Source organism: Falco naumanni, chromosome 7, assembly GCF_017639655.2.
Source record: "Falco naumanni isolate bFalNau1 chromosome 7, bFalNau1.pat, whole genome shotgun sequence".
NCBI lineage: Eukaryota > Metazoa > Chordata > Aves > Falconiformes > Falconidae > Falco > Falco naumanni.
The window spans coordinates 42,138,313-42,165,687 of NC_054060.1; the positions used below are offsets into that span (position 1 = coordinate 42,138,313).

The following is a 27,375-nucleotide window of genomic DNA, read 5'->3' on the forward strand; positions in this document are numbered from 1 at the left end:
CTTTTGCAGCCAGCTGCCACTATGTGCCCTATCTGATCTTCTGCTCTTGACTGTACACCACCAAGCTGATTTCCTAATAAGCATTTCACCGCTTTACTGTTAGATTGGACTTTTGTAACAAATATATTAGTGCTGCTTTCTTTCATCGGGATATTCACATAGCTGGGCAGACACATGAACTGTCTTATGATGTTAAAATTCCAGGAACTTGCTAAAGCTTTTATTTCCGTCAACTACTGAAATTAATTTATTTGGCAGAGTAAAAACCTCTCATATTTGACATTGTGGGGAGCAAAGGATAAAATCTGCAGACCAAAGATTTCACCCCAAGAACTTCATACAAGCTCAAAAAGAATCACTTGGCCAGTCCTGTCACTTCAGCTGCAGGGTATGAAACAATCAATACATGGTGGTGACAATATATTAAGTAAGAGTAAACCAAAACTGTCCAGGGCAAATTCCCCTCATGAAAATATTTTGGTCCACTTTTATTTTCAGCTGAGGACTACACTGAAGACTAAAGAGACAGGGAAATTTCTGATGTGATCCTGATGTGCTGCTAATGTAAGAGCAGTTCTTAGCAATTTTTGGTTGCCCTTTCCATTATCCTTTCTCAGCCTGACCACTTTTGTAATAATCAAAACCAAATCTGCTACAGATAAAATCCAAATGTGCACATGCACACACACACACACATATACTCTGAAACAAGTATCTGGCAGGGAGATAAGAGAGTCCCTCCTTGGTGACTGCCCTCCCATTAAGACAGGAAGCATCACCAGCTGGGAATCCATCTTCAGATCTGCTGTGACACAGCTGCTAGAGAAAGACAAAGCTCTAGCCCATTCCTAGGAACACGGGACAATCTGAATTCCAGGATCACTATGAGCACAGCTCTTTAGCAATCCCTCTGTCTCATAGTCATTTATTATTTTCTTAATGAACCTACCTCATTAATGATGAGTCGGCTTGCCATCCGCATTCTGGTGCGTGGTCCAAATTTATTTGTAATCATAATCCGTAACCCAGCTTCGGGGAACCGGTATTTGGGGGGACTGGAGCAGATGATCTCATCCACCATCACAACACTGTTTTTGCCATACTGCTGCATCCCCTTCACTAATGATCACAATGGACAGCGTTAGTGGTGGAATTGATGTTGCCATGCTTGCCATACCTAGAGTCATTCTTTCCAGGCTCAGGTGGGGTTAATATTCATTTGAATGCTTGAATTTACAAGTGACTTTCCTGTAATTCAGCGTGGTGAATCTGCTCATCAGTTGTGCACTTCATTTAGATAACATGCTGAGAAGGGATTTCACTCAGCTAAGGTAACCACCAACCCACTATCAGATGAGCAGGATCAGTTTTTACCCAGCCATTCATGCAGTAGCACCAGTTTTCCTTACTTATGTCCCACCACAGTTTTGTAAGCCTTCCCTAGAAGCACTTGCACTATGGCAGTGTAGACAGTGCTCCTGAAACCTCTAAAGCTATCCCATTGGATCAAGGTGCTGCAGATCCACAAGTTCCTAATGTTGTGCTTACTCCTTCTGGAAACCTTAATTTTACTTTCACACAATATTATCAACATGTCTAACATGAAAAGATTTGAAATGAAAAATAACAATTGTCAAGAACAAATGTATGGTATAAGTAAGCCTTTGTTAATATAAAGGAACTTGTACCAAGGTTAAGAGTTTTGTTCTACTGTGTTAAGAACACAGAGAGACAAAATTATATTGGGAACCAACACAAGTACAGCCAAGGACTTTCAGAGCTCAACAACAATCCAATACTCTCACAAATGCCACAGACTACACATAGCAAGTAGAGCAAGGCTCAGCAGACAGGAGACATACCCATGCAGTGTTAGAAAGCAGGGCAGGAAATACACCTAAGACTAATAAGTATTAAATATTACATGTAATAACATGTGTGGGGAAAAAACCCAACAAAATTCTTTGCTGCTTGTTTTCTGCTTTGTTTAGGTTGGCTTCACCCTCCCACTCCCATTTTGTATTAGGTTACTTACATTAAGAAGTGGAAGAGAATTTAGGAAGTAGAAGAGAAAGATAATTATTAGTGCACGATTCCAGTCAGGAAGCAAAGGAAATCTAAGAAAACATTCAACTCAAAGAAAAGAATTAAAATGGACCTGTTCTAAGCAGACAAAAATATATATTGTTATTTTACTCGTCACAGTGTTGAAATATTTTTGGTTTTCAGGAAGAAGACTGGATCCATGTAAATCACATCATGCAATAAAGGTTTTGCTGCCTGAAGTGTCTTTTAAAACATTTGAAGTTGAAGACATATATCCTTCCATTACCATTCAACAAGAAAAACCTAGCAATCCTGTAAATCACCAGTAAACAGCTATATCTTTTACCCTTTAGCATTTGAGTGAATTGCTTTGTTTCACTAAAATGAGTTTTCAATGAGTACACTAGGGTCGCCTGAAGTACCATAAAGAGATCTTTAGTTTCACAAAGAAATACGTCCTACTCAAAGAATCCACTCTGTAGTCTTGGCTTGCAGCTTAATATCTCTAACGGAGAATAGAACTAGTAGTAATTTTGCATTTGGTAAACATAAAGGAGCAATTATCCTCCCCCTGCCCCAACATCTAAAACACATTAACCTTGCTGAGTACTGCAGCTGATGACAAAAATAAGGAGCACATCCATCCCAATGACTTTTACAGTTAAAGAGTGTTGCAGCTTTTCTGTAGAGGAATATATAGCCAGACAAGCTTCCTAGGAACCAGTCCTCACAGAAAAGGACTCAACCACAGTAACTTAACTTTTGCTTTAGTTAGACAAATAAATGTTTGACAGCACTCAGTAAGGCAAAAAGGCCACATATCTCTTTTAACAGTCTCATCAACTCTCAAGTGAGTTTCTCCAGTGAAGTCTCCACAATGCTTCATCTTAAAGCGTCATGGAAAACATGAAAGCACTGCCATTGCTCTGCAACTGTTTCTTAGAGCATCAAAAAGACAGTGACCAAAGATACTCAGCATACTGTGATAGAAACTCCGCACTGATGTACAGTACATCACTATAAATATATACATAACCAACTGCAGCTGTTTTGACTTGCTGCAGCAATTGCTCTTATATTTTCACAACAGCTTTTCATTCTCACTCCCTATGACCATAAATACACATACCTTGGCCCCATACAGTACAAACTGGCTCCACCTAAAAATCACAAAAGTGGTTTTCACTTATTTGAGACAGAGAAAAGCCTTTTTTTGCTTCTCCTTTGTGATATTCCTTATAAAAATATCTTCTGAGAACAGCTTTTCCTTTTAACAAACTACCTAAACTTCCTGCTCACCATGAAGGGTCATCTCCAACAACCCCGTCAAAATCAACAGAAAGCTTCTTGCTGACTTTAGTTGACTCCTGTTCAGGCCTTCAGAAACCCACTATTTCCAAGTTTCTGGTTTTAGGCAGGAATCGAGCCATGCCACCTGGTGGAAATCTGGATCAACATATATCCTGGTTTCAGCTGGGATAATTCATTTTCTTCTCAGTAGCTGGTACAATGCTGTGTTTTGGATTTAGTATGAGAATAACACTGATCACTGATGTAGCTGTTGCTAGGTAGTGCTTACTCTTAATCAAGGACTTTTCAGTTTCCCGTGCTCTGCCAGCGAGCAGGCGCACAAGAAGCCAGGAGGGAGCAGAGACAGGACAGCTGACCCAAACTAACCAAAGGGATATTCCATACCATAGAACATTTTATGCTTACTATATAAACTGGGGGAACTGGCCGGGAGGGGCCAATCACTGCTCAGGGACTGGCTGGGCACCAGTCAGCGAGTGGTGAAAAATCGTATCATGCATCACTTGAGTTTTTATCTTTTTTTTCCTCCCCTTGGGTTTAATTCCTCTCTTTCTCCTTTTCATTACAATTGTTGCTGTTGTTATTACTGTTTTTAATTGTATTTTACTTTGTTTCAATTATTAAATTGTTCTTAGTGCAACTCATGAGTGTTACATTTTCCAATTTTCCTCCCCATTCCAAAAGGTAGGGGTGGGGAGGCAAGCGAGCAGCTGTACGGTACTTAGCTGCTAGCTGGCATTAAATCACAACAACATAATAAAAGCCAAGGGCAGTGAGTCACATGTTTGTACTTTTAAAACAGGAACATCATCCACAAAGCACAAATATTTTGCCTTTACCTGTGCGTGTAGAACTCACCCTTGAGATTTAATTTATCTTATGGTGAAAAGCTGTCCTTTTTCTCTGAAACGTGAGTAACGGAAGTTTTTATATTGCACCATTGGAAGCTCCTGAAAGTAATAAAACTTACAAGCATAAGAGAGAGCTGTGCAGCATGTGAACCTGCCTTTTACCTGCACTTGAGCAACAGACTAACCATCCTTGGTAGGAAGGAAGTTCCTCATCCAAAGCAACTGTTCTTTTTTGCGAAGTAATCAGACTTTCCTCCTGTGGAAAGTCAGATTAAAGTTAAACCTACACCTTGGTGAAGCCAAGGGATGCTTTTCCGCAGATCCTGAAACTTGCTAACCACTGGCTGGAGGTAAGGCAAGGGCCAGCTCTAGTTCTCTTCCTGCTACTAGCAGTGCCCCTGTTTCTGAAAGCTGCTGCTGCAGAAGGTGCAACTCAGCTTCTAAAGCCAACCAAGTGTCAACTAACAGCGAGTCACTGATAGGTCATGGCATATTTTGATTCAACAGGAGGGACATGCAACAGGCAGCCATGAGATGGTTTCTAGGACAGCTTCTTGACACACAAAGCATCATCTACAAAGCAGCTGGGCTAACACTGCCATCCTCCTCTCACACTGTTCACTTCAGACCCAGTCACCTCGTTAATCTCTTCTTCGTATCCTCTCTCATCCCAGGTAGGTTTGCCTGTGACAACATCTATACTCTCACACTTCGAACAATGGTCCCTCCAACGCAGCATGCATTTGTGTAATGGCTGCTAGAGAAGGCAAAGGGAATCTGACTGAAACTGCAGTTTCAATGCATCTTTGGGGAAAATTAGAGAAGAAATCTGCTGTGGGCAGTTGCTAGTGGAGACACCATTCTCATGAGTCCAGGTGTTTATTAGCTTTCTTGCTCCTTTTTCTAGTTTTTCAAGTTCTTTACAAGTATTAAATAATCTTCACATTTCCTGAGAAGGATATAAGTGGACAGGCAAGCACTCTGCTCTATCATCCCTTCACCACACAGTGGCTAGAGAGGAAAGCATGCAGGGATATAACATCAGAACCCAACAAATGCCTCAGAGGTAAAACCCACTAATATCTGTGTTCTTTCACTGGGTGACTCTTTTCCTGCACCCCCACTTGAATAAAACATAAGCAACAACTGCCCTAGGAGGTACCCTCTGAACCTGGTATGTACGTACCTCCATATCCAAGTGACAGACTTCACTACATCATAGTCAATGGTCACAAAAAATTCATTGTAGATTGAGACCAAAGGACTTCAAAGACATCTTCATTTCATTATGCCGCAAAGTCCCGTGAGAAGTAATTTTAAATCTCTTTTAAACTACTGTCTAAACACCGTATCTGAGACCAGAGTATCAATGTGCTGTCACTGCATAAACCTGTGGTAAGTGACAGAACCTACCTTGAAGAGACTCCAGCCTAAACACCAAAAGCAGAAGAGAGTGCGATTCTCCAAGTCTGCTCTAAACTCCTGTTTGCCACTATTTATTGTTACATACGGACCTTTCCCAATGCTACCTACGCTGCTGCTGAGCTCAGTCTCCTAGAATAGGAAACATCTGCAAAGAACAAAGCGAGGAGACTTCACTTGTTAAGAGTAGCCCAAGAGCTCACTAAATTATACAGTTTGTGCATTGAAAGTAGGAATGATTTTGCTCTACAGCGAAAAGAGGGAATGGAAGAGAAAAGGGATAGGACAATGGTAAAAACAGGCTTACAAAAAAGCCAAAAATACCCAGGTAATGTTTGCTTACCTTCAGTACCAGAAGCAAGTATCAACTTCTTCCCCTTTATGTCAAAGACACAGACAGCAAAGAACCTGCATTTCTCATTTTTACATATGTGCTTGGCAATGTAGGCAAAGCTGTTTAGGCATGTGAAAGTCAGTCTTCCGAGGATCTGAACTCAACACATAATCCCTCTTGCCCACTGATCTGCCCATGTCCTTTCCTTCAACACCCAAGTCTCTGCTTCTAGTTCCAAGCTAATTTTTGAACTGAAAATTACCTTCTTCCTGGCAAAAAAAAATAATATTTCTTTCACAGTGTTGTAGCTCATCACTGAACAGGAGATGAAAAGGGAGCAAAATTGCCAATGTGCAAAGCAGCTTGTTTTCAGTATATAAAAAAAAATAATAATTGTGACTGAGGTTTTTTTCATCTGGCAGTCTGACTGCTGAATTGTCAAGTTAACCCAATAAAAAAAAATCCTTCTTATGACTGAATATCAACACTGTTCTGATCCGCATTAAAAAAATAAAAAGGGTATCCCGTGAACTACTCTTTTTCCAAGTCCTGTCTGCTCAGCCTTACCTTTCCATAGTAATGGAATGGATGGGTCATCACAACTAGAGGCATAACATTTATTACCATCTTCCAGCTCATTGTTGACTGTGTCACCACTTCCAACATTCTTGCTTTTAAGGCTGAAGAAATTTTGCATCCTCACGTTGTACCTGGAAGTGCAAAGGAAAGATCTGAAAAGGTTGGATTGTTGCATCTCCTCATCAAACTTTAAGTGCCTGAGAACAACTTACGCAGGCAAGCAGTAAAGTCTACATGCATTTTCTTGGACAACTAATAGGAAGTTAAGAGAAAGGACTATTCAATTCAGTGGCAAGCTGATAGGAAAGCAAGGGTTGCACCTATCATGAGATACAGAAAACTGCAAAAGGACACTAGAGCAGATTTAGTGAAGGCAAAACCACCAGAGATGTGGGTTTTGTAGCCAAGACATTCACTGCACAATGGCTTCTTTCCTCCTGCATCAACTAGTAATTCACCTCACTGTTTCTCTCAGTACTGTGTTTCCCATGGCAGATGCTTGAGCATTTCTGGGACTGCTGACCATACCCTTCTAAAGAAAGAATGCATCTCTTTTAGTACTAGGGTGGGATCCAAGAGGGCTGTCAATTAATTCTGCTAAGACCTGATGTATGAGAAAATGGAGGCTGAAGTTCCAAAAAGGATTATTGGTGAGGGGGGGGGGCACGAGGGAATAAGTCTAAGCAACTTGCAGCAGGAGGGTGGACTCACAGACCCTTGCAGTAACAGTCAGACCCCTGACTCTCCTGTCAGAGGCAATGACCCTACAGAAGAAGGACGTCAGTATACAATCTGGTATGAGACTGTTTTAACACAAATACATGCTTAGCACTCTGTCTAATGTTTCTTGACCTTGTTCTTTAGAGGTTACAAAACGTGTAATATCTGACATGCTGTGTGCTTACAATCCAGAGTACCCAATGAACTTTTTCATACATTGTTGTATAAATGAAATTTTCTTTCAACTTTTTCTGGAAACTACTTTACCTCAGTGCACTATGTAAAGGATACATGAAAATATTTGCTGTTGACTGAGCACAAATCTAGTGCAAAACTGATCAAGCATAAAAAAGCGAGGGTTCTTACTCAGAAACATGATGGGCTATATTGCCCTCAGCAGGAAGGCCAAGGACAAAACCACACCAAAAGAGTGATGGTCAATTAACACCTAAAGGGCATATGGAGAAGAAAAGTACTTACTTCATGATAAGTATGTAGAATGAATACATAATGATGAGTACAAGGCTTTCCCACCTCAAAGAAACAAAAATAAAGGATTAAAAGGCCACTCAAACAGCTGTATGCTTTAAAAGTTTACGTAGGGGTGTGCATTAAACATCTAGTACAAGTACACATTTCCGTACACAGGATTCACATCATTAAGATTAGATAATGCCTCAGCAGAATAGGGGAGGGGAGCAGACTCTCAAGTTCCAATAAACATGCAAATAAAAGGTAATGCATTATTTCAGAAATGTGGTATGCAGACTGAAACCATAGCTACCCTCTAAGGATCATAATGCCAAGGCCTTTTGTCATTTCAGTGATGAAGCACAGGCCAGGCACTCTGAGAAGACTATTTTAGAAGATACTTATGATCTTCCACTAGGATGTCACCTTGGACTGTTCTTTGGGACACCTAGTACCCCCATAAATATCAACAGGCAGAATCAGAGCAGCAGAACTTGCTTACCCTCCCTGCACATCTGAGTCTTCAGGCCTTACATATAGCCTATTTACTTTGTTAATGTTTCCACATTCTTAAATTTCCTTTTAGTTTTCCCTGATTATCATTAAATATATAACCAAAGAAAATACAGAGGATTTCCTAGGTGTCAAATCCAGTTTATAGTCCCAGCATCTATGAATAAAAGCCAATTACACTGCAACTCTACTTAGTCATCAGTCTCAGGGCAAATATGGGACTTCAGGGAATAATTTACACAACTTACCATTCTATTTTCTCATCATATATGAACTAGAAGAAAGAAAAAAAAAAAAAAGGAAACACATAAATTGACCATTTTTCTGATCTATCTTGAAAAACAGTCAAATTTAATAAATTTCAGTCATATCTAGCTATCTAGCTAGAAGGTCATTGAGCTTTGACCCTTTCTAACTGAAACTTTCACTGTATGGATTGCGCCCCTCACAAAGCACAAACCTTGTGAACAAGGCTCGGATCCCTCTCAGTCACTGTTATTAATACTCTTTATAAAACTGTGTGTGCATGTGAAAGACTGATATGCACACTTGTACTCACACACCGTGCTGTGTAAATGACAGCAAAATTGTGTATTCCGAAGAGACCCAGCTCTGAGTACTTTAAACAGCTAGACTAGTTTCAGCAGAAAATGCAACTATTTTATTTGTGCTCTTAGGCCAAGTGGTTATACACATTTTATTCCAGCCTATGTAACTCCTGTAACTGAATGGACAGCTAGTGACCCATATTTATTACAAAACTAAGTGGATTCTTCCCCTCCCTGCTACCAGACACAGTAAATGCACACATTCAGGAATGACTACATCACTCTAGATTAACAAAGTGGTATCTCACCTGTGCTCTATTTAGAAAAATTTACCCAGAATCTGTGAAATAAAATTACTGTTTAGAAGCAAGAAACAGTCACCTTCCCTATTTAAAATAGAGGTGCAGCTCAAAATGTTTCCTCTTCACAACAAACAGTCCCCTAAGTCAGAGAGTGCTAACTACACTGTATAACACCAGCCTGCTAGCCTCCAGAACTGTACAGACTGTAGGTACAAAATGAATGGACACCAACGGACACGTATTCTGTGGGGCTGTATGAAGGTTTTACATTTGGACCATGCTGTGGAGCTGAGCCCTCGCTTCCAGGTGTCACTAGAACTAGCTAAGGAAATAACTGTTTACCAGTGTATATCAATAGTTAACAGGCTGGTCCTCCAAAAATTCAAGCAATGAAACACATTAATTGGTAAGAGAACTACTTACAACAATAAGTATGATCACAGATATCGTGTAGTATACAGAGTCCCGGAACACAGCCCACTGGGTGAGACAAACCACCTGAAAAACATCACACCTTCAGCCAACAAAAGTATGTGACTTTAAAGACAAGAAAAAGGCCTGTGTCTTGCAATCACTTACTGTGTGTAAGCAGAATTATTATCACCAACAAGTCTGGAACCTATTGCGGTTTTATGCTAACAGGAAGACATATCAAGTCTCTTAGACGATGGATCTATATAATAGGGACTAGTAATAAAAATCATATAGAAACTTCCATTAATGAAATAAATTTCTTACTAATGATATTTTAATTGGTCATAATTTCAATCCTAAAGTACAATTCAATGTGCTGCAGCAAAACAATGGTTCTCACTTCATTATATTTGTGGATATATCGGACTTAATACCTGAAAAAAATATGATACACAGTCTAATCACCCACTGAATAGATGGAGCAAATCTCATGCTTGAGTCCTAGATTCTTTGAACACCATCACTACCAGGAAGGATCAGCATATGCCACTGATCATTTTAATGTGAACATGGTATTGTATGAACAGGAACCAGTTTTCTCTGTATGCTGTATGTTCACACTGCTGAAACTACAGCTGAACTTTTTGGAAACATTTGTTATTTGTAAAGCATTTGCAAATTCTTTCCAACATTTGACATTTTCACAGTGCCAGATCATTTTTTGTTTTGACTGATCCTACTTCTTTTTTTAATATTTTCTCATGGAAACCCCTAAAATTATAAGCAACTGAACTCCATAATGGTAACTATTTTACAAACCTGTCCTGCAAACAGTCCACAGACACCAACAATGCAGAGGATGTTGAAAACTGCTGAACCAACAATGGTCCCTACTCCTACATCTCCATGAGTGATAAATACACCTGCAGAGGGAGCAAAACATGCATTATTACCTCTGTCATTTCATTTTAGGTCAAAGGCAATTACTTAGAATGTGTACTACCTGAGAACAAGAGGTTGCTTCAAAGTTTAAACAAAACATGTTTCATAATAAATGCTCACTTCTCTGTGGAATATTCTGTGCTTTTAGTCTAGCTAGCAGCTCCCCATCTTTTGGCTTAACATCTCTACATATATATTTTTATTAAAAGTAAATGATTTCTTAGCTAGTTATTTCAACCCTAAGTCCTGTATTTCACAGCTTGGTTGTTAGTGGTGCAGTGATCTATTCAAGTGAGTATAAAACATCTCCAGTCACATTAGGAACACAGAATTTATTTCAAACAATATAAAAAAGCACAGACACTTTTCTCCCAGGTGAGAAATTGGATATCTTTTGCTAAAGGGAGCCTAAAAGTTTATATTTGCTGCTTTTTAGTAAGTTGGACATGAGGTTATAACGCATACCTTTAGACTGTGTTTCCATGAAGTTTGTAATTATGCCAGTCAGGATAGTAGCACAAAGCCTACTGAGGCTTTACTAAAGACAGATTTATCAGATTTAAGCCACTGTGCTGCTAGAAAGCCATGACCTAGTTGCCATTACTGAAACTTGGTGTGACAAATTCTGTGACTGGAGTGTGGGTATCGATGGCTACAGCCTGTTCAGAAGGGACATGTGAGTAAGGAGGGGTGAAGGGTTGCCCCTACATGAAGAAATTGATAGACTGTGAAGAGCTGTCTCCGAAGAATACTCATGAGCAGGTTGAAGGCTTACTGGTAAGAATCAGAGGCCAAGACAACAGAGGGAACCTTGTTGGTGTTGTCTACTACAGGCCACCCAGTCAAGGGAAGCCTATTGTCAAAGCCTTCTTACTCCAGCTACAGGAGGCATCACACTTGCAGGCTCTCAACCTGCTGGGGGACTCCAACCACCTGACATCTGCTGGACAAGCAGCATGGTGAGCTGTAGGCAATCCAGGAGACTCCTGGAGTGCATTGAAGATAACTTCTTAAGCCAGATAATAGACAGCCCGGCAAGAGGGGATGCAATACTGGACCTGGTGGTCACCAACACAAGTAAGCTAATTGGTGACATCAAGATTGGAGGCAGCTTGACCGATGGAGTTCACAGTCCTGAGGGATATGGGTCAGGTGAAGATCAAAATCAAGACCCTGAATTTTAGGAAAGCAAACTTCCAGTTGTTCAATGAGTTACTCAATAGGACTCCCTGGGAAACTGCCCTCAGAGACAAGGGAGAAGATCAGAGCTGGTAGACCTTTAAGGACCCTTTCCATAGAGCACAAGAGCTCTTAATCCCCAGGTGTAAGAAATCAGGAAAGGAACACAACAGAGTGGCATGGATAAGTTGAGACCTGCTGGTCAAAATAATGGGCAAAAAGGAAATGCATGAGCAGTGGAAGCAGGGACAGGTATCCTGAAAAGAGGATAGAGACACTGCCCAGGTTGTGTACGTATGGGGTCAGGAAGGCCAAGGCATGGCTGGAGCTGAACTTGGCATGGGGTGCAAGGAATAATAATAAGGGCTTCTGCAAGGTATGTCAGTCAGAAAAGGAAGGTCAAAGAAAGCATACCCTCTCTGATGAGCAAAACTGGCAAACTGGTAACAATGGATGAGAAGAACACGAAGGTACTCAACAACTTTTTTGCCTCAGTCTCCACTGGCAACCTCTCTTCCCACACCTCTTGAATGGATGGACCACAAAGCAGGAACTGGGGGAGCAAAATCCATCCCACTCCAAGATCAGATCAGGTTTGTGATCCCTGAGGAACCCGAACATACATAAGTCTATGGGACCTGACAAGATGCATCCCAGAGACTTGATGTAATTTGCTGATATAGTTGCCAAGCCACTGTCCATAGTACTTGAAAAGTCATGGCAGTCAGGTGAAGTTCCTGGTGACTGGAAAACGGGAAACATTGCACCTATTTTTAAAAAAGGTAGAAAGGAGGACCCTGGGAACTACTGACCTGTCAGCCTCACCTCTGTGCCTGGGGAGATCATGGAACAGACCTTCCTAGAATCTATGCTAAGGCACATGGAGGACAGGCAGGTGATTTGCGACAGCCAGCATGGCTTCATCAAGAGCAAGTCTTACCTGACCAGCCCAGTGGCCTTCTGTGATGGAATGACTACATCTGTGGACAAGGGAAGAGCTACAAATGTCATCTATCTGGATTTCTGTGAGGCCTTCAACACAGTCCCCCACAATATTCTTTCCTCTAAACTGGAGAGATATGAATTTGATGGGTGGACTGTTCAGTGGATGAGGAACTGGTTGAATGGTCACATCAAGAAGGTAGTGGTCAGTGGCTCAATGTCCAAACGGAGAACAGTGACAACTGGTGCCAGTGTCCCCCAGGGGTCCATATTGGGACCAGTACGGTTTAATATCTTCATTAATAACATAGACATGTTTGCAGCAAGTTTGCAGACAACACTGAGCTGAATGGTGCGGCTGACAACTGAGGGACTGGATGTCATCCAGAAGGACACAGACAAACTCAAGAACTGGGCCCATGTGAACCATCATGAGGTTGACAAGGCCAAGTGCAAGGTCCTACACCTAGACTGGGGCAACCCCCGGTATCAATACAGGCTGGGAGACGAAGGGACTGAGAGGAGCCTCACAGAGAAGGACTTGGGAGTACTGGTGGGTGAAAAGCTGGACATGAGCCGGCAATGTGCACTCATAGCTCAGAAAGCCAACCGAATTCTGGGCTGCATCAAAAGAAGTGTGGCCAACAGGTTAAGGCAAGTGATTCTGCCCCTCTGCTCTGGTGAGATCCCACCTGAAGCACTGCCTCCAGCTCTGCAGTCCTCGGTACAGCAAAGACGTGGACCTCTTGGAGCAGGTGCAGAGGGCGGCCACAAAAATGATCAGAAGGATGGAACACCTCTTTTATGAGGAAAGGCTGAGAGAGCTGGGATTGTTCAGCCTGGGGAAGAGAAGGCTCTGGGCAGACCTTATTGAGACCTTTCAATACCTGAAGTGGGCTTATAAGAAAGATGGAGACAGACTTTTTAGTAGGGCCTGTTGTGATAGGACAAGGGGTAATGGTTTGAAAGTGAAGGAGGGTAGATTCAGACTAGACATAAGGAAGAAATTTTTTTATGATGAGGGTGGTAAAACACTGGAACAGGGTAGCCCAGAAAGGTGGTAGATGCCCCATCCCTGGAAGCATTCAAGGTCAGGCTGGACAGGGCTCTGAGCAACCTGATCTAGTTGAAGATGTCCCTGCTCATTGCAGGAAGGATTGGACTAGATGACTTTTAAAGGTCCCTTCCAACCCAAACTTCTCTTTTTTTTTTTTTTTCCTTTGCTGCTTTTCTTGTTCTCTATCTGTAATCCTGTGTCCTTCCTTCTCTTAATAGGTACCGCTTTTGCCATTTAGACTTTCTCTCTATACCAATAATCTTTAATATTTCAGAGAATACTTCAAGTAATTCTGTAAGTAATGTACACCGTGTCCTTCTGCCTTAACAGATCTGACTTATCTATACCTTAATTTGTTCTTTTCCCATGTTCCCTGTTCTCCTACTTCCTTGCTAAAATTAATTTCCTTTATTTGTGAAGAAAGAAGTCAAAGAGGCATCAAGTATCTCCAATCCTCTCTCAGGAGACTGCAATAAATCTCTTCTTTCACTTCCTATGTTCAGAATCAGCCATTCCTCTCTGTGTTTTGAGAGGAGATTCACAGTTTCATGAGATATTTTGAGCGGTTAATTATACCATGAACCACAGACTAGCTGACAGCTGCAATTGCTGATTATAAACTGACAGAAGAATGTTAGCACTTTTGGATACCTCTGCTTGATCTGCTGCTGATTTTTTTAACATCAGATCTCATAAAAGCTAGTGTGTGGGCTCCTTACCTATAACAGATGCAAACAGTTCTGGAGTGGAGCTCCCTGCTGCCATGAATGTGGCTCCAGCAACATCTTCACTCAAATGTAGTTTCTGGAAGAAAAGCACTGGTAATTTCAGCACTGCTACTGTATTTACATTACACAGTTCTACAGTTGCAAAGACAGAAGCTCTTCATTTTCTGGCCACAGTGCCGTTAAAGGATGAACAGTCACTATGATACAAATTAAGACATTGCTTTTTGAAAAGGCAAATATACTTCGGGCAAGTAAAATGTTTATACCCTAACTCAGTGAAGTGTCAGATAAAATTACCTACTTACATATAACTGAAGAGTCAATTGTGACTTACACATAACTGATTAGAGAAAAACATCTCTGCAGGTTCAAAAAGATTGTCAACATCTCAAATTGTTTTCATTAATTTACTTTTGGAACTCTATATACAATCATTCAAGAATTCAGGGAAGCCTTGGGGCTTCTAAGATTTGAAAATAAAAATCCGTAAGAGAAAAATACAACCTCTGTGAATAAATCTTATAAACAGCAGGACTGATTCTGGCTTCACTTTGCAGTTAGGGTAATCAAAAGTGAGTCCGCTGACAAAGGCAAAATTAGTCCAATTAGACACAGAGAGGCCTGTGGACTGTAGACAGATGTATTTTTATGACAATGTCTCTTAAGCTGTAACAGGATATAGATAACTTGGAGTTCTCAGACCAGTAGAAACATGTGTAGATCCACAGGTGGGCTGCATCAATTTTAATACTCTCTTGATTATCTCTCCCTTGAGCTATAAAGGTTTTATGGAGGAGCTTTTTCCTTTTTGAGAGTCTCTAGACTCATCTTTAGTACCTTATTTTTCTTCCAAGGATAGAAAAGTGAATAGCACCAAAAAGGACCAGTACAGAAATCCTGTATTTTTCAGGCAGTATGCAACATTTTGAGCTGATGAAAATGGCATCCTACAGAACCTGACAAAATACAAACACAAGCCCTTACTGTACCATTTGATCTATTACCAGTCATACTGTTGCAGGAGCTCAAACATGTGCTATCTGAATTCTTCTTGGATGTTTTAATGTTCAGCAGAACATGAGACAAGAGGCAAAGATTTTATGAAGGATCAGTGACAATTTAATTGGTACAACCCAAGTGGTACAACTTAAATGTGGTGTGTAAGGTGCATACTGAAGACAAAACATCTGCAAAGGGAAAGAAAAGATCCCTATTGAGTATTTTATTATTATAACGCCACCTCCCTTATTCCTCTATTTGTTCTTCTATTGTTAAGTCTAAGTACATAGCTCTGAGTAACACTAATAGAAATTTAGTACATATATCCATAGGAAAATACTTCACTAGCTACAGAAGTTTTTCAGAAAATGGTCATACATATTTTTGTTAAAAAGCAAAGGATATGAGATTTTGATTTTGCCCTCAAAAAGGAATTAAAATCTGGCTTTGTATTTTGTATTCATTTTGCTCACCAAAGCTTTACCTAACACACCACTTACATGCAAAGTATAAATTCTACCCTGTCCCAAACAACTCAATTAGAATTCCACATGTAATTTTGCAAAGTCTTCTCAACAATTATTTAGAGAAACTACATTTATTTACTAAATTTTTTTGCATATAAAAATATGTATTCTCATTCCATATCAAACCAAGGTACATACTTTTCTCTTGCATTCTCCATTTTCTCACTTTTCTCCAGTTTATGCCAGGACCACATATGCTTGCTTTCTCCTTGCTGATACAGTGGTAGATGTGCAATAAAATTTGCATTGCCAACACATTAATTCGTCTATGTATGATTTCTTTTCAAAAGTGACTTTTAAAACTAGGAGTATAATAATAAACCAAACTCATCCATATGTCATATCCTTTCTAGCTATATGCTTCAGGTATTTAAGAGTGGGTTTTGCCATCTGATCTCATTAAATGTTCCATTTTTTCTCCTTGAGTGTGACCAGGGGAACCAACATGCCTAGGTTCATTTTTTTTATGAAAAGCTCAAATCATTTGAAAAAGACTGAGGCCAAAAATTTGACAGGAATAAACTCCAAACAACGACAGCATAAAATGTCTGATTCTATAATAGTCTCTAAATGAATTTCCAAAAGAGGAACAAAGTTCTTCAACATACCTCACAAATTTTCTCTAAGGATGGAACAAAGAAGTCATCACACACTATAGCCAAAGCATAGAACATATAAAGAGCCTGTAAAGAAAATAAATTCATTAAATACTTCAGATTTTTTCTGTACATGAAAGGAGGAAAGAAAGTAACGCTGTATTTATTGAGACTAACCAAAATATATAGCTTCATTTTTTATTCCATTCCAAATAAAAATCCCTCTGCTGATCAGTTTATGGCATAAAAACAGATTATTGAATGTAAAATGAAGTTAAGAACAAGAATGTTTGCCAGACCCTAGAACATGAGAGGTACCACTGTTTGACAGAATAGGGTCCCAGAACAGACTTCATATAAAGGAAAGTAATGGGTAAGGTTTACAAAACTACGTAATCATCATCTATATTTTCAATTAATTATCAGATAAAGTAATTAAATGGAAATTAACACCATGTTGATTAACAATACTCAAGAAATAACCACACCTGGAAATAAGCAGGCCCTGACCATGAATCGCTGCACCAAACCTCTCAGGAATGATCCTGGTTCCCTGCATATATGTGATTTCTCACTGTCTTATGTGGATTTATGTGCTGTGTTCACACAGTGGGCCTCATCCTGCTGTTGTGCATCAAACACAACTCCTTTTTACTTTCCCTGAGCTGGGAATGAAAAACTGGAGCTCACAGACCTTACTTGTTTTGTTTTGTCTACAATAAAATATAAAACTCCATGGCATTTTCTGTATTTCTTCAGGCTTAGTTTATTTTTGTAATTACAACTGCATCTTTTGCAGAGAGGCGCAACAGGAAAAAAAGAGAATCAAGAATCTTTCACATCACGCCTAATGTCATTGCCAAAGGAATCCCAAACCCTGTTTATACAAGATGAAACACAAGAAAACACAAGTCTGTGATCCATGTGGCCAGGATTTTATGCATAGGCGCTGCAAATATATAATATTAAAATAAGATAAAAATAATATCATAGAATCATTTAGGTTGGAAAAGACCCTTAAGGTCATTGAGTCAAACTTAACCTAACACTACCAAGTCCACCGCTAAACCATGTCCCTAAGATGCTACCTTTTGAGCATTTGTACCCATACAGACATATTAGAAATACTGAAATCAATGTATCAGAAACAAACATGTTGATATATACAGAGCTCTATTTAGTTAGGACACTACGATGATTAAAATCTTATTAAAAAATAAAAGGAAAACAAAAATGAAGCGCAGCAAAGGAAAACTTACAGCAATGATATGCAGCAGAACTCCTCCTTGCTGACGTTCTTTATTTGTAAATATATCTTCAGGAAATTCATTAATGGCTGAAAGAGAAATATAGATATTTTTTTTTTAATTTTAAAGCATCTGTAAATAGAAGACCAAAATATAAGGATGCAACTGTAGAAATATATGATCAAACACGAGTGTATCTTCCAAATTATTATACTATAGCTTGCCACCTCAGAATCTCTTTCCTGCTCTGTAGAAAAAACAGAGAACTAATACTTAGGTGTTATTAATTACCATCATTTCAGTGACTTAAACCAGCCTTCACTGTACTAAGAGTTTCACATTCTTAATGTCTTATTTTTACTATCATCTTGTCTGTGTCTCCTCTAAATATGCTTCCAAAGTGATAAGCACAGCCACAAAAAAATCATCCTGAAATAATATTCCTGGTTTTAAGTGTTCTTTGCCTGAAAAATTATGCAAAAGTTGTAGCTTTCAGGTAGTTGTAACTATTCAGGTTCTTAACTACAACCTTTTATAGGGCTCCAAAGTCTTGCAAATAGTTCCACAAAGATGAAAGTGATTTTAAGTACTTTCTCCAGAAAGTCTACTATCTAGATCTGGTGAAGGAAAGAATGAAACAAAAAATGGTACGTGGATGATAGGAATGCAAAGACATGAATTTGGGGATTATTTCTGGGTGACAGTGAAGTTGTGTGGAGCTCAGTTAAAGGACCTACGTTCCACACAAAGGCAACAGAATGACAAAAGATTCCAAATGGTGGAGACAGACAGCAACAAAATCAAAGGTCTGAAAAAATATATGAGATAAAAAACATCCAGACTGACAAAAAAGGCAGGGACAGAGATTTATAGTGCCTCAGACAGGAGTCTGGGAAACTTAAGAGTGACCATTATTTCAGCCACTAGAATCAAAATGCACTGAAGTTATTAAATTATTATTCAGAAAGAGTGTTCCTTTCTGCAAGGAGTTGCAGATGTAGGTTGACTGTAGAGGAATGCAGGCAGTGGGTTGATTAGCATTGATAACATGCAGCTGTAGCCTTGCCTCGAAGGCAGTGGGTTGATTGACATGGATGATGTGCAGCTGTAGCTCATTCTGTGAAGTAGTTAAATAGCCCTGAGGAGTGTGGGATGGCTGGTCTGATGGAGGAGCAGTGTGGTCTGACCTCTGGAGGAAGGTGGAGCAGCATGGACAGTAGAATCTGACTGATGGTAAAGGCGTTGTTGCAGCCTGATAGTTTGTGCTGCAACAATTGGTGCCCTGTGTGAGGCTGAGTTGGACTCCAACTACAACAGCTGACAAGATAAACTCCAGAAGGTTCTTGTGAACTTACTGTAATATACTGAATCTCAGGGAAGGAAACGAGAGAATATATGATTGCCTTCCCCACATTCAACTCTGTCAGTTTACATAAATGCTTAAGACTACAATATATGATATTTATGCTGTTCCATTGTCAACTTTAATGGCATATTTTCTCAGTTTCTTGATTATAATTCTGCAAACAATAACCATGAACACGGAAACCAAGAATTTGAGGTATGGTTGATGTTCATAGCTATTAAAGTTCACATACTCTAAACCAGCCTTATTTTCAGGAAATGTTGCGCTGTAACTCTTAAAAAAGGATTTCACTTCTTAAAGTATCTTAAATTTGAGTTACCTGTAACCACCAGAAACATGATAAAAAACTAGCTGCAGTGAGAGGATAATCTGGTTTCAAAGTCCAGAATGACTTCTCCTCAGTCTTCGAGTTTTATATAAATACAAACATACCTTTTCTCATCTGTACTATAACCCCTACATATGTTGCATATATCTAGCTTGACAAAGACTTGAACAGTGTTTCCATGTAAAGCTGAAGATCGCATAGCTCTGTATTTTTCTTAGTGCCCACTACCATAACTGTATTATTTTTGTATTAATACACTGGCAGCAGGCAGTGTTTAAAACTTTATATACATAAATGATACCTTCCTTCCAAAATTCAAAGTTAACATTTTATGAAATCTCTCTAAATCCTGCAACCTAATATTTGAAAGCCACTAGACTTTTAAAGCTACTAACAGTCTATAAAATAGACTGTTAAAAAAAATTAGCATAAAATAAAAGCCCATCAACAATGACTGACTGCAATTCCTTTACCAGTTTTCATTAGGCTTTCCAATAAGATCTATTCTTACTGTTGTATTCTGACTGGAACCGATATCACCACTTGGTATGTTGAATAGAGCTTTCCCAAGATACAGGTACATCTTTCCTTTTAAATCTCAGACAACAAAAGCTATAAAAATCTATACTAACTTTTGCTTAGGTACTCCTGAGTGTGATTTCCTGCTCCTAGGTAAATGTTCTATTCCTGGTCCCCCTTCCATAATCACAAGGAAAAATGAAAGCAACAGTGGTTATCAATATACAAACAAATCAGCACAATAATACCCAATCACTCATTGAATTATGGAATACCATTCAACGGTATGCAGAGAACAGTGCCTAAAGACCATCAGCGAATCAACATTCAGCAGGACTAGTTTCAAGAGAGTGGGTCTCAGTTGCTACGGAACTCCAGAGTCTTTAAGGGCTGTGATTTGCACTGTAAAGAGATCTGTAACCTTATGAAACAGTCTGAGGAAATAGCATTGCTATACAAATGCAGACCACACCTTAAATAAAAAACATTGCCCTATTGAGCCAAACAAATCCAAATACTTCTAAAATCAAAATATGTGAATAACACATCTTCCTTTCTGTTTGGTTACCCTCAAACGACGAAAAGGGTAGTGGAAATACATACAAACTGGGAGAAAACTGGTTACATTGTAGTTTTGAGATACTGTGTATTTAGAGTTGACGGTAAAAGAGTTCCTCTTTTACTGGAAGACTGTGCAGGATAATCCACAAACTATCAGTCCACATGCAGCAATATGCAATGCTTTTATTTACTTTTAAGATGCCAACAGAACCCTATATGCATGTAACAGCTAAGCAGATTCCCTGAAGTAATATACTGCTATATCTAGTAATATGCAATATAGTAAAATACAATAGTATCATTCCCCTCATGTAGCAATCAGGGAGGAATATCATTCTGGAATAATACTGAAATACTATCAAATTTAAGAACCACTTCTCAGCTACACTAGCTGCCAAAAGCAAAATTTCTCTCATGTGGAGTCTCTACCACATGAATTATTCTTTACTACATAAAGTATAGCAAAAAATTAAAAATTAATATTACCTGAAATGATTATTAACTAAAAAAGCATTAAGGAGACTTCTTTGGGTGAAAAGACCCAGAGCTACAGCTGCTAGCATCTTACACAATATGGTTGTTCTTGCATCACTGGCTAAAATACCATACCCACATGGATGTATTCAGGAGATGTATTTTTCTTATCCCGTCTCCATTTGTCCTCTGTCTTCTCCATTCAAACGGTGGCTGTGAGAATACACACAGTGCACTAGGACAGCAGACACCAGAGCCCTCTCCTGAGCCTCTAGAAACGGTAACGTGACCCTGTCCGTGGGGTACAGCCTTTCACATAATCTGATGCAAAGATTTGCAGCTCCCATCACAGCCGCACCACCCCCATTACTGACACCACACATCACAGCGAATATAATCCTGTCCCATAACTTGGTAAAATGGATGTGTCATCTGGGAAGCTATTACCCATCTTGGTAATCTCATTTGGTTGACTGTAAAATATTTCATAGTATGACATCAAAAATGGGTGTCAGTATAAACTGAAGTTTCAAAAAGCATGAATAGAAATCACTATCTTTCTAATGTGACTTCACTTCTATGAAGTTAAATAATTTTAAATTATAAAATAAATAATTTGAAGTTATCAAATAGGAAATCAGAAGACCAGAAGATGTCAAAGGTAACAGCTAGAAGATTGAAATGAGCCCAGGATTCTGATCACCAAACAAAAGCAAAACAGTTCACTACAAAACATCTGGCTTCATATACAGTTTGTGATGTAGTATTTGTAATAAATATCTACTTGCAAAAACTATCTGCTTGCCTCAAAGAGATAATTTAAAATACATTAATACAAAGACTGCTTTTCTAAATGATAATGCACCTCTCTACACTGAATTCATGGCATGCAATTGTTCACACATAAAGATGCTACAAAATCTTCTTTAAAACTCAAGGAAATGAAGCAAGGCTCTGGAGCTTGGTAAGTAAGATTTCTTCCTTAATGAAATTGCCACTGAATCACAGAATGGTCAGTACTGGAAAAGACCACTGGAAACCATTTGTTCCAACCCCGCCCTGCTACAGCAGGTTCACCCAGAGCAGGTTGCACAGGATCGCATCCAGGAGGGTTTATAAAGTCTCCAGAGAAGGAGGCTCCACAACCGCTCTGGGCAGCCTGTTCCAGTGCTCTGCCACCCTCAAGGTAAAGAAGTTCTTCCTCACGTTCAGATGGAAGGAACTGCCTGTGCTTCAGTTTGTGCCCGTTGCCCCTTGGCCTGTCGCTGGGCACCACTGAAAAGAGCCTGGCCCCATCCTCTTGGCACCCGCCCTTAAGATGTTTGTAGACATTGGTAAGATCCCTCTCAGTGTTCTCTTCTCCAGGCTACAGAGGCCCCGCTCTCTCAGCCTTTCCTCACAAGGGAGATGCTCCAGTCCCCAAGTCATCTTCATAGTCCTCCGCTGGACCCTCCCCAGTACTTTGCCATCTCTCTGGAACTGGGGAGCCCAGCACTGGACACGGCACTCCAGGTGTGGCCTCACCAGGGCAGAATAGAGGGGGAAGGATCACCTCCCTCGACCTGCTGGCCACGCTCCTCCTAATGCCCCCCAGGATCCCACCGGCCTTCTTGGCCACCAGGGCACACTGCTGGCTCATGGGCAACTTGCTGTCCACCAGCACTTCCAGGTCCTTCTCTGCAGAGCTGCCTTCCAGCAGGCCAGCCCCAGCCTGTACTGGTGCGTGGGGTTGTTCCTCCCTTGGTGCAGGACCCTGCACTCGCCTTTCCTGAACTTCATTGGGTTCCTCTCTGCCCAGCTCTCCAGCCTGCCCAGGTCTCGCTGAATGGCAGCACAGCCAACTGGTGAATCAGCCACTCCTCCCAGTTTGTGTCATCAGCAAACTGGCTGAGGGTACCCCCAGTCCCTTCATCCAGGTCACCGATGGATAAGTTGAACAGGTCTGGACCCACCACTGACCCCTGGGGAACACCATGAGCTACAGGCCTCCAGCCGGGCTCTGCACCACTGACCACAACCCTCAGCTCTGCCACTCAGCCACTTCCCAATCCACCTCACTGGTTGCTCATCTAACACACATTTCCTGAGTTTTACCTATGAGCATGTTACGGGAGACAGTATCTAATGCCTTGCTGAAGTCAAGGTAGACATCATCCACTGCTCTCTCCTTGTCTACCCAGCCAGTCATGCCATCACAGGTGGTTATCAGGTTCATCACCCACCAGTGAGTTCCAAGGTAGTTTGGAGTTTTTCAGTATAACATTTGCTGTCTTCATGGTTTTATTATCCAGATAATCATAGGTTTTATATAATTGTGATTTATAAATTCTGCATACCTTATCTACAGACACTGTTCTTTATTTACTTGCTGTATCGTGGTTTTAATATTTTAAAGATTTGGTTTTCTTACCTACTGCAAAGATAACCTGATCGCTCAGGAAATGATTGTTTGGATTGCCTTGGCTCCCAGTTTAAGCCTGGGACACAACATCACTTAACTGAGGGGGGCACTGGTATTCATTCCCTCATCTGTTTGAGCTGACAGAGGGGATATGACATTATTAAGGAGTCTGAAAGAGCTTGGTCTACCCTCATAGTACAATCTGATGTGTGCGAGCAGCAGGGCAGCACTCTGCTTCACAGAGATTTTCTCATGTACGGGTGACAGAGCTATCTGGCAGCCCGAGTGGGAGCTACATCTCCTCGGTTTCTCCTGAAAAGAGACAGAACAGATGGGAGAAGGAGATTAAATGAAGAGCAGTACATCTAATGGGGCTAACCTTTGCCAAAAAAAGGAGGGGAGCATACACCAATCATCTTAAATCAGCTAGAAATACAGAAATATTTATCCTGCTGGTACTACTGCAAACCCGTGGCTCCTGCAGCTCATCTTATCAAGCACAGATTTATTGAGGGGGAAGGGAGGGCACCAAGAAAGCCAAGTCTATATTGGAACTGTCATAATTCTGTAGCTCACTCAGTCTCCCTAATCGTGAAATGAGTTGGGAAATAAAAGCAGCTTATCCAGCCACGACTTGGAGGGGACATCACCTTTTCCTCTGAGTCATGGAAACAAAAAAATCCTTGATTATGCCATGATAGAAAGGATGATTCACCTTTGATAAAAAGCTCTGGCTGAGCTGTCTGTGGCTGAAGAATTACACGAAGCATGCAGATAGCATGCCTCACAATAGAATATAATAGCAGCTGCACAGCTTAAGCTGTCTGCATGGCTCTGGAGCGAAGATGTGGTATGCAGCAGTCGGGGTAACCCAGGCGTGCCAGTGACACCTGCCCAGACTTAGGCTGTTACCAGATTACTTCTGGGTACCATCAGAGCATTGCTCCCATATGCCCCATCCATACTGTGACTGGCAATCTGCCAACGAAGTTAAGTTTCAAAATCTCCTAAGCCTGACAGAACATCTCAACAACCACGTGGATCTGTGGTTTTATAACCTGCCTCGACATGTGATTTCTTCACCTTATCAGCATCTGATTTACTCACGGAGGCAGCAAACACGCTAACTCTTAATACCTGCTAAGCATTCAAGCCTGTTACAACTCTTATTTCTCCTCATAGGGAGAGGCAAGCTGTAGCTGTTTGAAAGGACACACACAATCGGCTTCACTCTGTGTTTGCAGGAAGGAGGTTAGGCAAATGATATACAGAGAAGCCCATTTCTCCTTTTAATGCCTGCAACTTTTTCCCTCTGCCCGTGTTCCTCTTCCCTCCAGGGCATGTTACATCTACGGATTGCAATCCCTACCCCTTTGCCCTGGCATTCCGGCGATTGTCGATCAGCTCACTCACCCAGAGCAGAGGTATAAGGGGAAGAAGGACAGACAGAAGACAGAACTACATGCTTCCATTTTTACCCCCTCTATAATCATATTCATAAGCCAGCTTGAATATTTCAAATGTGCCCTTTGTTTAAACACTGCAAGCAGCTTTAGGCACCTCTGCACTTCATGTATTTCTGCTTATGTGCAATTCCCTTTTCACATTGCAGAGCCTCATCTTCCCAAGGCCTAGTGTTGTATTCATGCACATGTATTTGTGTCTCAGTGATAGCAAACACCTCACTGTGCAGAAATGAGCTTATTTATACCTGTTAAGCAAATGCATGCATCATTACTTGGTGTCAGCAGTAAAATGTCAACAGTTTGTACACCAAGAGTTGAACTTGCAAAAGCCTTCAGGTACTGCAACTTGCACTAATTTATAGTTCTGTAATAATATAATCTCTTAGAAGATTTGCTTGAAAGCCAAAAAATGGTTACTTCTTCCAACCACATCTCCTTGAGTGCAGGGGTCCTATATGAGCTGAGTTGGCAATGAATAGGATACGTATGTCTTAGAATCACATTTGTGGCTTTGGCCCGTACTGTTCTTCAAAACCAGTGCACTGGGAAGATTTTTACAGAAAGAAGCTTAGCCACTTTGAAAGCATCCTAATGGCAATGGGAGAAATTCCTCCCATATTCTCTTTACCACTGATGTCAAGGAGGTCGGCTCCCTGTCACGTTCCACATGTTAGCTCACGTGCTGAAGTGGTGACAGTCTCAGAAATGACTGTGATGAGCTCAGTACAGCCAAACAGACACGTAGGTAGTCTCGGGGAACGTCATAATACACTCACCTGATCCTCTTGCATAACCTGTGCACTGTCAGTATTGTGAGCACTTTAGAAAAGCAGCGCAGGGTTGCTTTTGCTCATAGAAAAGTATTGACTTGTCTTAGTTACGTTAACATGTTACTTATGTTCCAGTGTTAACACTGAAAATAAAGTCTACCCGAAGACCGTATTATCACAGTGAAATTAGTTTTACTCATATATAAAATGTGTCATATGAAAATCCTCCTTTTTAATAGTACTTCCCAAATTAGATATAACACATTTTAACAAGTCATTAGAAGATCATAAATGTGTCATAGTACATTAAAACTATATTTTTCTCCGAATTACAGAAAGCATGAATGAAAAAAAAAATTCACATAAATGTCGTATTTTAAAATAGCCCTTTCTAACACCACAAGTTAATGTGCCCTTAACTCTGAATTGTCAGTGGAGAAAAATGGTATACTCAGCAAGCACATTTATACATGAAAACTGGTAACCTAAAAATCTTACAAGGACCAAAGAAGAAAAGAACAATTCACTGATAATCCTGGATGCCATCCAGAAAAAAATAATTACCAAACTTTAAAGTTCCCATTCGCATTAAACAGCTGCTTCCAGTTTTCTGTAGCAGAATGACATGTCGATTTTTCCTCAAATAGTCAGTACAGTTTCTGCTGGATACTAATCTAGGCACCAGTATTAAAGCAAACCAGGAATGGGCAATTCAAAGACATGCAGACATTTACCTGAAAAAATCTGCAAGGAAATTCCTTTAGAGATAACTCTTTAGTTAACTGGTTTTATGGATTCTACCACCTGGACAGCAACAAAGCATCCAAACGAATCGCAATGAAATTATATGCTATACCACCCAGCTTCTTTGAGAAACATTTGTGCATCAGTGTAACACCATGTGATGCCAAAGATCAATTTTTCTATTTGCAGGCAGAGTACCATATGGCAGGATGCACATTAAGTACCCTCCTCCATAGCCCTCACCTCACAAACAGTAGAATTATGAGCAAATTTTGTCTCTGTGGTATATTAATTCCATTTGCATTGCTCAACCAAAAGAGGACTGCTAAATGTGATTATCTATGCAATGGTAAGTGGCGGCTTATGAAGCAAATAACTGACTCTAAACTATTAAATTATTTTTTTATATATATTGTAAAGCATGGTGTATTAATGAAATAGCCTTCAAAACTCTTCATCCCTCAGCATGAAATTATGAAAATATCTATACAAGGCTGAATTAGCTACAATAAAAAGTAATATTAATATCTTATTAAACCCTGAACTTACATTGAGTTTCTTTTCTCCTTTCTAAAAAAGTATTTGCACTCATTAAGGCAATATCCAACAATCAAATAAAAACACATTCAGAATTATCTGCCAACGAAAAGAAAATTGAAAGGCTTGATGAAATCTCATCTCCTCATCCAGGGAGTCAGTGATGATGCACAGATGCACAACTACTGCAACATACAGACGCATCAGCATAACAGAGTGCAGCATTTCATATGTACTGGGCTTTGTGTCAATGCTTTTAATGTCCTCAAGATAACTGTAAAAGAATCCCAAGGTTTGGGATCATGGATTATTTTTTTTTTCTCCCTGGCTTCCAGCTGACACACTCTTTAGAAACTGCCTTTAAAGAGCTAAAGATCAAGAACCTCATCATGAGTTTTCTTTTGTTTCTGACAACAGTTATTTCACATTATTTTCTCCTATGGATAAGCTCTTGACTGATGCCTTCATACAGCTTATCTCA

The 27,375-nt window shown here is 40.2% G+C and overlaps 1 protein-coding gene across 1 annotated transcript in view; it reads right to left on the reverse strand.

Moving 5' to 3' along the window:
- Positions 1–27,375, reverse strand: part of LOC121091111 (ras and Rab interactor 3-like) — a 179,473-nt gene that overhangs the window by 101,305 nt on the left and 50,793 nt on the right. The window contains exons 3-11 of the mRNA XM_040600344.1: positions 17,741–17,817; positions 16,494–16,568; positions 14,351–14,435; positions 10,331–10,434; positions 9,521–9,595; positions 8,496–8,521; positions 7,744–7,797; positions 6,532–6,674; positions 950–1,119 (exon numbers count right to left, since the gene is read on the reverse strand). Of these exons, the coding sequence (XP_040456278.1) occupies positions 950–1,119; positions 6,532–6,674; positions 7,744–7,797; positions 8,496–8,521; positions 9,521–9,595; positions 10,331–10,434; positions 14,351–14,435; positions 16,494–16,568; positions 17,741–17,817 (809 nt within the window). The remainder of the gene's footprint in view (positions 1–949; positions 1,120–6,531; positions 6,675–7,743; positions 7,798–8,495; positions 8,522–9,520; positions 9,596–10,330; positions 10,435–14,350; positions 14,436–16,493; positions 16,569–17,740; positions 17,818–27,375) is intronic.